This window comes from Cheilinus undulatus, linkage group 11 (assembly GCF_018320785.1).
Source record: "Cheilinus undulatus linkage group 11, ASM1832078v1, whole genome shotgun sequence".
Taxonomy (NCBI): domain Eukaryota; kingdom Metazoa; phylum Chordata; class Actinopteri; order Labriformes; family Labridae; genus Cheilinus; species Cheilinus undulatus.
In genome coordinates, this window is record NC_054875.1 from 38,882,569 (window position 1) to 38,895,424 (window position 12,856).

Here is a 12,856-nt window from a genome sequence, read left to right on the forward strand (position 1 = left end):
TTTCTCTGACACTATACAGACATTTTTATGTATTTCATCCAATTGAAAAACACAATAATCCACCAATTCACTGTTTTATTTCAACTATGGATAGATTGATCATCAAATGCCCGGTTTTGGATTGTGGCTCTTGCAATAGTATTTTTAAGACAATGTGGCTCCTGGGTAGATTAAGGTTGAGTTCTGCTGGAATAAATGTTCTGTGAGGTACGAAGGATAATAGCTGAACGGGCTAACAGTTACCATTAGCTAGCTTACGTTAATGTGACCAAACGTCCTCTTTTGCTCGGGTAGTAGTAAGTTTTTCTGCGCAATTGATAATGTTGCCACAATGTATGTTTTGAAGAAAGACTTACCAACTGTGTTACTGCAGATGAGCATACTGAAATACTTTAAGAAGGTGAGAGAGAGGGAAAGAGACGAGGGACTGGCGCTAGCAGAAGACAGAGGCAGCAGGAATGGGACATCGTCAGAAGAGAGGGAAAATGAAGATGATAAAACTCAGGTACAGTCTTCAGAAATGAGACCATCGCAGTTGAACTAAGCTCACAATACCGTCTAAGATTTCGTTAGTGTCGACCAAACAAGTTTTTTTCCCCAATTAAATTTATGGCATTATGAGCATGGCCTCTGTGGTCCATATCTATTTTATTCAAGGTCTGCTAGCAAATAACGAAGCACAGTAAATTGTTGTTTATCACATTCATATCCTTCAGTAGTTGTTGTTATTATGTGTGTATGTGTGTGTGTGTGTGTGTTAGCGCCTGTGTAAGACACATACTTTTTCAACCCTTATGGTGAAATGAGTCCGAATACGTCGCCATCATTGAGTGTGTGCATGTATAATGAACAAAATCACACTCCAGCCAGCAACCCAAAGTTGGCAACCCTGGCTTTAGCTACACTAGTTCTGTGGCTAGACTACATCAGTAGCTCACATTGCATGGGTTCATTAATTTTAGCTACATAGCAATGTCACTTTCATGCATATTTCACCTAAAGTAGCAAATGTAGCTTAAGATTTAGCTCCGCAAGCTATGTAGCTATGGTATCGACATAGCTAACATAGCTTCGTTAGCTTTATCAGTTGCTAGTTAGCTACGTCAAAGTGTTTTAATGGAGGGCACTTTTTTCCTGTAAATGGACAATTTAATCAGCTTTATAAAATGTTTTGGATTTTAAAGTTTTGCAGTTCTTGTTTTTAACTTTTTAACTTTTGGTATCCTGATTCTTGTCTGAACACTTGTCCTAACTCTAACATGAAGTTTGTTCAGTTTCATTTTGAAAGTTTTGGCATGCCTTTATGTTTTTGCATTCGTTTTGTGGCTACAGTTCCTACATAGTTTACATAGCTTTATGAGCTTTAGCTACGTAGCTGTCACCAATGTATTTACATAGCCAAACTAGCTAACGTAGCTTTGTAAACTTTAGATATAGCTATGTTAGCTACATAGATAAGGTAGCTTTGTTAGCCTTAGGCTTAGCCAGTTAGCTGCATTAGAGCGTTTCATGGAGGGCAAGGCTTTTTCCTGTAATCAGATTGTTTACTTGGCTTATTAAATGTTTTGTTGTCAGGTTTTGCAGTTTGTAAAATATTTCTAAGGCTAAAACACAAATGCACTATAAGAGATAGTGTTATGCCTAAGATGTGAAGGTTTAGATCAGCTCGGTGAATTGATTGTACAATTGAGAGATAAGGCATTTAACACAGAAGGGTTGCAGGCTTACAAGACAACACATTGTATTTTCCATATTTAGTCAACATTTTCCTCTGCTAAGGTTGGAGTTTTTAACATTTCACTTTTGGTATCCTAACTTTTACCTCAACCATAACCGGAAGTTGAATCCAAATGTGAAAGTTTTAGCGTGTCTTTCTGTTCTGACAGATGTGGCTTCTCACAGTCGTGGGGGTGCAGACTGCATCTCCTTTAATGCATGTCATTTGTCTATCTTTCAACCCAGTTTCCCCCTGTATCCACTGTCTTATCAAATAAAATATATACACCAAAAAAATCTGAAAAAGAAAACTCCACCTCGAAGCTAAAACTAATAAATGTTCAAACTGATCCATCACAGCGAAAAAAATTCCAACAGTGTTGATTAAGTCAGTTACATGGGACATTTTAATGCACTAACTTTGTACGTGATTTGATTTCTTGCATCAGTAACTGAGCATCTGTGTTTGTTTGTGTCACATGTGCCCGTTTCCCGCTCTCACCTCTGGCAGCCCACGCAGAGCACCACGATGAGGATGGTGACGACGAAGGCTGAGGCAGCAGCGATAGCGCCCAGCAGCAGGACCTTGCCGTAGGGAGGAGCCGTGAAGTTCAGCCCGTCCTGCATGGAGGCCATGTGGGAGCGCTGACGCTCACTTGCTCTCACACACACACACACTCACACCCTTACAAGTCATGCACGCAGGGAGGTGCCACGGTCGCTCTGGGATCTGCAGGGAGAAGGCACAGAGTAAAGCTTAATTACAAAATGATCTAACCTTTACGAAACATTAAGTAGGTTAACAAAGCAGCAGAAGCAGAAGTAAAATATTCACGCTGCAGAGAGCAGGGGAGAAGCGGCAGTTTGAAAAGAGGAGAAATGAGAAATCCCATCCAGCTCTGAGGCAGTGAAGTGAACAGACATTATGCCTCAGGCATGTGCTTCTGCTTTACCTTGTTTGAGGGATTACTGAGCTTTATGTGTCACACTTACATGGACATCAACAGCATACCTGCTCACCAACAAAGATTTTTAGGTGTCTGGGTTTAAAAGTGAGCTTGTGCTTAAAGTAATCCAAAAATTACACATTTACCAGCTGCTCTAAGCACAGAAGCAAAGAAGAAAAGACTTCATATTTGAACTCAGTTTCATGAGAATCCTCTCTTTGTCAGGTAGCAGCTATGGCACATACGGGCAAATACAAATTTCCTCTTGTTTAACCATTCAAAGAAAAACAAACATACATATTGAGGAGGCACAATGAGTCACAAAGAAGCCGAACACGCCAGCAGGCAGAGGAGCCTGAAACACTGAAGGAGATGAGTATGAAAGGGGAGCGAGCAGACAGAAAACAGCTTCCTTTTTTTTTTTTCTTTGCTCCCTGTCTTCTCGTTTCTTCATGCCAGACTATTTCACATTTGGCAGTGTAATATGTTTCAAATAAACAGTAAAAAAACACAGTGATAACAAAAAGACCAAGCAACAAGCCGCTTCTAATCTCTGTCAAATCACGCCATCTGTCTGCTGTGACTGTGCGGTTTCATGTGTTTAAGCGTAAGTGTCACACGTCCATCAGCAGTGATGACGCTAAACGACAGACTGGAGGAAACACACCGCCAAAAATCTCAAGTTTGGGGATGATGTTGCTTAACTGTCTGTATTCCTCTGATCCAAATGTGCCTCATGTATTTATTCATTTTAAAGCTACAGATGTCCTTCCAAACAAAACACTCTCTGAGGAATCCTCTACACAAACTTTCCTCCATCCTCCTCTCTCATGATCAAATCTGACTTCCACATAGATCCTTTCCTTCCAGACAGAATTTAATCTTCAAAGTCCGTGTGACTTTAACAATCTGTCTGTAGTCTGCTGAACAATGTGCGCGTTCCCTGAAAGTTTGCCAAAGCCTTGGACACTCTAAAGAGTGCTGCTGCTGCTGCTGCTTTAGGAGAAAGCGGCGCATTAGTGAGCATTTCTGAAGCCAACATGTCAATCTAAAGCAGCCCCAATAATCTAGCTTAAGTACTGCAGCAGAGATCTGTAAAGTTAGAGGCCTAATAAGGATTTAAGAAACCCAAGCATGAATTTTTGCTCCGCTCTTCTTCTTAAAATCACCAGTTCATGACCCGTTAATTTGGTTAATTCCACTTCTCCTCCTGCATGGATTCTGCTGATTTTTGCCAGTCATGAGAACCTGCTGCAGCTTTCTGAGTCTATTTTTTCCTGTCCTCACAGTGAGCTCACATGTGATCATGAAAGACTCTTTGGAGTCTGATTGATGAAAAAAGATGCAAGAGTCTATTTATAAGTGCTCAGGTCTATGTTTTGCACACCTTCTATTATAGTAGTAAAATCCTGCTGTCACTGCTGCCAATGTTTTCTTCAAATCCGGCCCAGACTGGCTCCATGCCTGACATGTTTGCCATGCTAAATTAGGCATTTATTTCACCAGCTTTGGTACCATTTATATTAGATGGCCGAAACTTCTTTCACCCATCCATCCCAACTCTTCCTAATGAGACTTGCGTCATCTCTAGCTTCATATCTAGTATTGCCACATAGTGTTTTGAGTGTCTGCAGCCAAATAAGTGGATGTGAAGCTAAATACTTAGCTTAATACTAACTTTATCATGCCAACAGGCTCACAGTAACAAGTTTAGGACAAACATTAAACAATTAATGAAGCTCAGCGTTAGTTCATGCAGGACACAGTAGTCATACGCCCAGCTGTGATCAGCTGACAGCCATCTGATCCCAATTTTCGCCTCCCAGCTCCCACAGCCAATCACAGCTGTTTCTCTTAACACAACAGTGTTTTTAAATATGATGTACTTTTCACTAATCCCTGCTTGCATTAATGCTGATGCACCACACTGCTGCTGGTGGCAAAGCTTAACCTCCTCCACCCCAGCCTCCTCCTTTATAGCATAAAGCTTGTTGCACCCTCATATTCAGATTCATGCTATTATGGATTAATTGCTTTTGAACTTATTTTATTGTGTTCAATACGCATTGTGGTAAATGTATCTATCCATAGGGGGGTTTCTAGCTATGTACTCCCTCTAAAGTCAAAGCATGCTGTTTTTTAGCAGAGCCTTCTCCACCAAGTAAAACTGTACATCTACTCTGCAGTAAGATGGTAAAATGCATAACGAGAGTGTTCCTGACTGAACAGAGTTTAAGCTTTGTTGCAGAAAAGGTAAAAGCAAACATCAGTTCCTATTTCTAAATCAAAATAGAAGTCAGAGGCACCTAATTTGTGAAATTCCTTTCTTTTAAAGCAACCATATGTAACTTTTCCATCTTAAAATGGTAGTTTCAAAGTCAATCCAACAGCATAATGACTTTTAACATGGAGTAAGGTGTCTACCCCTTTTTCACAGAGTGCCTGGGTCACCAGTTCTCGGCACTGTGTAACTTTACAACTTTTTCACACACAAGCTGGTTAGCCTGTCTCAAAACTGTGTTATACAGTGTCTGAGGCTAACGGCTGTTTAAGACTGGCTACGTGTTTTACTGCACGCACCTGCACAGCTAGGGCTGAAAGATCTGGGAAAAGTAATTGAAATGTGATTTTATTTTTGTTTTTCCCCAACATTGGGATTGCAATAATAATATGTGATTTTAAAGTTCTTTATACCGTGGATGTTTTCTTTTTCAGCAAACACAAGTAAAAAAAATCTATACTATAACCAACACAATTAGGGGTGCACCGATCGATCAGCCAAAATCGGAATCAGTGCTGATTTCCTTAATTTTGGGGGATTGGTGATCGGCCGATACTTAAATAAGATCAGTGGATAAGATCGGTTTCATATGCACCTCTACCTAATAAAATGTGAAAAATGAAAGACTAAAGGAACCGATATAATTTAGTAGTTTGGACAGCAATGCTCTAAACTTTTCATTTATATTTGAGAGAACTATCTCATATGCAGTTAAAACAACAAGTTTGTATTGTTTCATGGGTATTGTTCAGTGTTTTTCAATAAAATAAGATTGGAATATTGAAGGTGTATGCTGTCAGTTATAAAAAAAAAATCGGTATCGGCCAAAATCGGAATCGGCAGGTCAGGCTTTTTAAAGATCGGTGATCGGTGATTGGCCAGAAAATTGCAATCGGTGCACCCCTAAACACAATATGGCATAGATTAAACAAAAGCTAAACAAGTTTGACAAAAATATCTAGTTGTGATTATTTTGGCTCATGTTGCAAACTGAATGTGAATTGTCATATTGAAGGGAGAAATCATTTTTATGACATTCTCATTTTTGATCAACAAAACATCCACAAAATGAGGACAGTAGGAGTTTTTTCTAAAATATTCTAAAAAAGTGACACTTAAATGTTTGCATGATGTGTAGAGCATCAACTCTGCACTGCAAAAAAAGTTATAAACTGGTAATTTGACACATATCAAGTTAAACTGCAGCAGTCCATGTTTCAGTTGAATCTACATTTGGATTAATTGCCCAGCCCTACTCTCATACCAGGTGCATATGTGCTGCATGTTGGCCGTGTCTCCCTGACATCAATTAATCTTCCTACAATTGACTCAATTCAGTGACCAGCGGAAGCGTGTGAGGAAGAATTCAAAATAAAAGCATTATTTATGAACAGAGTTTCTGCAAAGAAATACTGCAGCTTTTACTTTGAAAAGCTCAAACTACAAGTGTACTTGTGCTGTGCTGTGACGTAGTGTACCAGTCTGGAAACAGATTGCTTAACTAATAGTAGAAGTTTAGAGAAAAAATTTTATTGAACAAACAAATTTTAGCTTGTGGACCTCATTAGGGTCGCCAAGAAAAAGATTGGAAAAATCTCATAGGCATGGTTGGACATGAAGAGGTGGAGCAGCAGTGGCGAGTGAAGCTAAGTAGAGATAAAGGAGCGAGGCCGAGCACAAAGCCACACGGAAAGCGACAATCCAACAGCAGAGTGTACATCCCTACATACACACCCCTGCATAGGTTAGTCCCCTAGTTGAGCCACATCAGTTAAAACATCCTAGACTCCCCTCTAGTCTCCAAAATAAAATACTGACCCATTATAAAATATTCCATCCAAATTATCACTCATAATCTGATTCATCTAATGTGAACTTTAATGCACTATAGCTCCTCCCACTCTATTGCTAGTTTAAGCTTACAGGTTGAAACAAAATTTAAGCTTTGACGTTATTTAAATCTACCTGATGTTTTTCTTCACTACCTTTACCAAACCAAACAGACCATTTCACATTAACGTTCAACAGGAGAAGTCTTGCAGTACATGACCACCTGGAATGACAACATGTTGATTTAGAAAGTTTTAAACGGCAAAAAACGATTGCTGTAATCTATTGAACCACAAACAGCCACATACCCTTACTTTAGAAAACCAACCTTCACTAACTGTGATCTGTTTCTGTATTTTTGTTCTGCAGATGTTGCCCTCATGATCGGCTAAAATATCAGACTTTAAGGAGAAACAATCAGAACCCACTTCAGCCCCTAACAGAGATACAATATATGGACAAAAGTATTTGGCCACACCTGTTAATTACTGAATTCACGTGTTTCAAATAGACCTGTTGCCACAGGTGTATAAAATCAAGCACTCAACTATGCAGTCCCTATTTGCAAACATTAGTGATACAAAATGGGTCGTTCTGAAGAGCTCAGTGACTTTAAGTGTGGTACTGTGATGGATGCCAGCTTTACAATAAGACAGGTGGAGAAATGTATTCTCTGCTGAATATTCTACAGTCAACTGTAAAATGCTAGAATCCATTTATTTTCTTGCCTAAATCTGGTACCAAATCATTGTAGTGTGTTCTATGCACCCTGCCAAACCTGGGGTCCCTGCTCTCTACAGCTGAAAGGACCGAGAGCTACAGATGCATTGATTTTTGACAGATTTACCCACAGTGAAGAAATATCACAGATTTAGAATGTCCGACAAAAACTGCATTACATTTTAGTCTAGCTTTAGTCATCTTGATGAAAACTTGACTTAGTTTTTGTCAGTTTTAGTCATCACAGATCTATTTTTGTTAGTCTTAGTCTAGTTTTTGTCATGTAAAAAAAGACTGCTGATGAACATTTTTAGTCATAGTTTTAATCGACTAAATTAACACTGCTTTGAGATGACCTGGAACAGAGATTGCGATCCAGGCTTTTTCATCCAACATCATAGACGCTCTACTGAATGAATGGGCTCAGATCTCCACAAAAACACTCCAGAATCTTGTGGAAAGCCTGAAGAAGAGTGGAGGCTGTTATATGCTTTAATGAGCAGCTGAACAGGTGTACCTAATGAAGTGGTCGGTGAGTTTATATTCCAGCTGGACCAAAAATACGTCTGCAGGAATGTTTACTTCCTGCAGCTGAGCAGCTAACCAGCTAACATCCCTGTTAACTGAGTTAAACCGTGCACTCTTCCCTCTGAATGTTTGTGTCGTTGCTCTTTTAACAAGTTAAAGTGCTCCAAAGATGTGCACCCGATGTATGAGTAGTATGAGAAACTAAAATCTTGATTGTTCAGTGTGCTGTTCTGTTGCAAGCCTCTGTGTGCCTGACTTCTTCTGATAGACTGATATCACTGCTTTATAAAAGAATCGATTGGCTCTATCAAAACAAGGTTTCCATCTCTGTAGACTGGAACAGATTCAGATTTTTCTCAGAGGACAGAGCAGAATGAATGATTCACAGAGATCATTGATTTCAGCTGAACTTTAAAACAGTTCAATAGAGGGAGTGTTTCTCTTTCAGCTATTGCATCATTGGTCAGCAGCTCTGTAAACTTCCTCATTTATCACGAGGAAGACTTATAATTATCTTTTATTTTCTTTGGGTTTCTTTTTTCTGTGAAAGTATGAAGAGTTCATTCATGAAAGTATGAGTATCTGATCCTGAAATTCAGCACAATGCCGTGAATCTGTGAATCCTTTAGAAATTATGTCCTTAATATATAAATCTTCAGCAACACTATTTTGAATCTGTCCATTTCAATGTGTAATATTACGCTCAGGAATAACTGTTTTTTGTAGGGCCATCATGGATAGTGTTGGTAGGATCAATGTTGTCACTGTCTAGGGCTAGCAGGGTATAGTGCATGGTGAGAGCTAGTTTGAGTATTCAGCCTTCCTGAGGTGTCATTGGACCAACGGGAAGAAACACCGGTGAGGTCCTGGCATTTGCTGCCCATCAGTCTGCACTGTTCAGTTGTGAGGGCTTTTCCTTCCCCTTAAGACACGGGCATCTTAACCTTGCAAAGCAGATGGTTACGCCCATTTCCGTGTTTCTCAGTGGTGAATCCATCTTGCAAAGCTCCCATCTGAACCATCTGGGCCCAGTTAGAAAGTGACAGGACCAATCAGTGACGAGGGACAGTACTCTTGGAGGCAACGGAGTTGTGACGTAAGCAAGCAGAAACAAGAGGCCGGTGCAGTTATGGTGGGAGAGATTAGCGTTGATGCTGCTAAAGCATCAGTTTTATCAGAACCTGAAGACATTTCTTTGTTTAAAGAAGAACAAAGAACAGCAGTGAGTTGTTTTCTTTTCAAAACCAACAATAGTTGTGTACTGACATGTCTACAGTCGCCATGGTTTACTCCTTCAGTAGGGGCGCAGCTTGGTAGCGGCTACGTCACTAATATTTTTATGATGTTCTGATTGGTTCTGAAGATGTGACAGACAGAACGTTCATCCAATCACCCTAGAATTTGGCTTTTTTGACAAAAAAAAAAATACAAAGAAACTTCTTTAATGTCGAATCATGAACAGATTTTCTAAAAAGTAAAGTCAAACAAAAATATGCAAGGTAAAATAATTGATGCCATAAATATTTCCCCCTTTAAAGTGACTACTGACCTTATTCAACAGAGGTCCAGCCAATTGGTGATAGTAGTCTCACAAGTAGTGAAATTGGGATCACCTGAGTGCAGTGAATGTGTCTCAAGTGATTGTTGTATAAAGACACCTGTGTCTGGAAGGTCCAGTCACTGGTTAATCAGTATCCCAGGCCGCCATTACACCATGCAGACAAAAGAACACTCCAAGCAACTTAGAGTAACAGTTACTGAAAAGTATAAGTCACGGGATGGATACAAAAAAAATTCCAAGGCACTGAGCATCTCCCAGAGTTCAGTCAAGTTCCCTTTGAAGAAATGGAAGGAATATGGCACATGTGTGAAAAAAAATGGCACATGTGTGAATCTGCCTAGATCAGGCCGTCCTAACAACCTGAGTGACAATGCAAGAAGGAGACTAGAGAGACAGGCTGAGAGAAGCTTCAGCAGCTGAGATAGGAGAGATTTGCATACAAAAACCATTGCCCAGGTTCTTCACGAGTCAAACCTTTACAGGGATTGGAAAAAAAAGAAAGCCACTGTTGAAGAAAAATGATATTAAGACTTGCCTAGATTTCTCCAAAAGGCATGTGGGAAACTCCATGGTTAAGTGGAAGAAAGTTCTTTGGTCTGAGGGGACAAAAATGCTGCTTTTTGGCCATCAGACAAGATGCTATGTTTAAGGGACACCAAACACTGCACATCACCACAAACACATCATCCCATACAGTGAAGTATGGTGGTGGCAGCATCATGTTGTGGGTATGCTTCTCAGCAGCCGGCCCTGGAAGGCTTCAGAAAATCCTGGAGGACAACCTTGTTCAGTCTGCAAGAGAACTATGGGAGATTTATTTGCAGCAAGACAATGACCTGAAGCATACAGCGAAAGCTGCACAGAAATGGTTTAGAGACAAGGTGAATGTTCTGGAGTGGCCGAATCAAAGCCCAGACCTCAATCCAAAAGAGAATTTGTGGCGATCCCTGTGCAACCTGGCAGAGCTTGAGCAGTTTTGCAAATGAGAATGGAGAAAAAGTGCAGTGTCCAGATGTGCAAGCCTGACTGAGACCTATCCACACAGACTCAGTGCTGTGACTGCAGCTGAAGGTGACTCAACTAAATACTGTCTTGAAGAGGGTGAATAATTATGCAGTCACTTATTTTACATTATTTATGTTTATTCTATTGACACTACTTTGTAGTAGTCTTTTTTCACTTTGACATGAAGTTTTTTGTCAAAAAAATCATAATTATATAGACAATCACTATAACATCAATCAAAGAGTAAAACATTTAAGGGGATGAATACTTTGTATAGGTACTGTATATGAGTATAACCTTACAGCCTTACCAGTTCTATATATATATATATATATATATAGTGCTTAGCCATGCTGTTCAAAATGCTACTGATGCTATCTTCCCACCATTGTTTACACTCAGAGCATAAGGAGCATCATGGTGGCATGGCAATAGCCGTTAACCAGAGCTATAGAGGCTAACAGTTATAAAGAGAATTTACCTGGGACTGTGGGCCTGAACTGATAAAATGAGGAACCAGACGTTTAATTGTTAAGATGGCTTATTAAATTCTACTGCATAGGTTTGGCTTCAAATGATGCCACCAGGGCAACATGTTAGCAGCCATCATTGGGGTTTTTGACTTCCCTCTTGTTCTGTGGAGAGGGTTGGAGATGCATCAGTTTTTACATATAGTAAATGTTTAAAACAGACAGAGGAGAGGCAGAGCCGATGTTCATTTACAGTCATAGACCAAAGTATTTGCAAAATCCAAAGAAAAAAGACAAAATTGACATTTTTTACATAAAACTCAAAAAATGGGCCAGACAAAATTGTTGGCACCCTCAATATTTAGTTGGACACCCTTGGAAAAAACAACTGAAACCAATCACTTCCTATAACCATCAACAAGCTTCTTACACCTCTCAACTGGAATTTTGGACCACTGTTCTTTTGCAAACTGCTCCAGGTTTCTCAGATTTGAAGGGTCCTTCTTACAACAGCAGTTTTAAGATCTCTCTATAGGTGTTCAATGGGATTTAGATCTGGGCTCATTGCTGGCCACTTCAGAACTCTCCAGCGCTTTGTCTCCAACCATTTCTTGGTGCTTTTGAGGTATGTTTAGGTCATTGTCCTGTTGAAACACCCATGACCTCTGACGCAGATCCAGCTTTCTGACACTAGGCCCTACATTGCGGCCCAAAAGTTTTTGACAGTCTCCAGATTTCATGATTCCTTGCACACAGTAAAGGCACCCAGTGCCAGAGGCAAAAAAATAACCCCAAAACATCCTTGAACCTCCACCATGTTTGACTGTAGGTACTGTATTCTTTTCTTTGTAGGCCTCATTCTGTTTTCTGTAAACAGTAGAATGACGTGCTTTTCAAAAAAGCTCTACCTCAGCCTCATCTGTCCACAAAATGTTCTCCCAGAAGGATTGAGGCTTACTCAGGTACATTTTTGCAAACTCAAGTCTGTTTTTTTTTTATGTCTCTTTGTCAGCAGTGGGGTTCTCCTTGGTCTCCTGCCATAGCGCTTCATCTCATTCATTACGACGTATGGTTCGAGCTGACACTTTGCACCCTGAGTCTGCAGGACAGCCTGAATTTGTGTGGAAGTTGACTGAGGATGTTTATCCACCATTCCAACTATCCTGCGCTGCATTCTTTTCAGTTTTTCTCTTCCATCCACATCCATGGAGATTAGCCACAGTTCCATGGGTTATAAACTTCTTGATTATATTACGCACAATGGACAAAGGACTTTTAGGATCTCTGGAGATGGTCTTGCAACCTTGAGATTGTTCATATTTTTTCCACAGTTTTGCTTCCTAAGTCCTCGGACAATACTGGGCTCTTCTTTCTCTTCTCCATGCTTGGTGTGACACACACAGGCACACAACACAAAGGTTGAGTCAACTTTTACACATTCTAACTGGCTTCAGGTGTGATTTCTAGATTGCAAGCACCTGTTACTGCCACAGGTGAGTTTAAATGAGCATCACATGGTGGAAATAAAATGATTTACCCACAGTTTTAAAAGGGTGCCAATAATTTTTGTCTGGCCCATTTTTTGAGTTTTGTGTAAAATTATGTCAATTTTGTCTTTTTTCTTCAGATTTTTTGTGTTGTTCCAATGCACATAAAGGCAATAAACACATGTATACCAAAACATTTGTAACTGCAACAATTTCTGGGAGAAATGGTGTATTTTCTGGAAAAATTCCAGGGGTGCCAATACTTTTGTCCATGGCTGTAGCTCTGCATGGTAGAAGTTTTGCAAACTTTT

The 12,856-nt window shown here is 39.9% G+C and overlaps 1 protein-coding gene across 1 annotated transcript in view; it reads right to left on the bottom strand.

The window, feature by feature from the left end:
- si:dkey-70p6.1 (uncharacterized protein LOC570575 homolog) overlaps window positions 1-12,856 on the bottom strand; it is a 51,402-nt gene that overhangs the window by 29,381 nt on the left and 9,165 nt on the right. Inside the window, exon 2 of the mRNA XM_041798604.1 lies at window positions 2,219-2,446. Coding sequence (XP_041654538.1) covers window positions 2,219-2,352 — 134 coding nt within the window. The 5' untranslated portion in view covers window positions 2,353-2,446. The remainder of the gene's footprint in view (window positions 1-2,218; window positions 2,447-12,856) is intronic.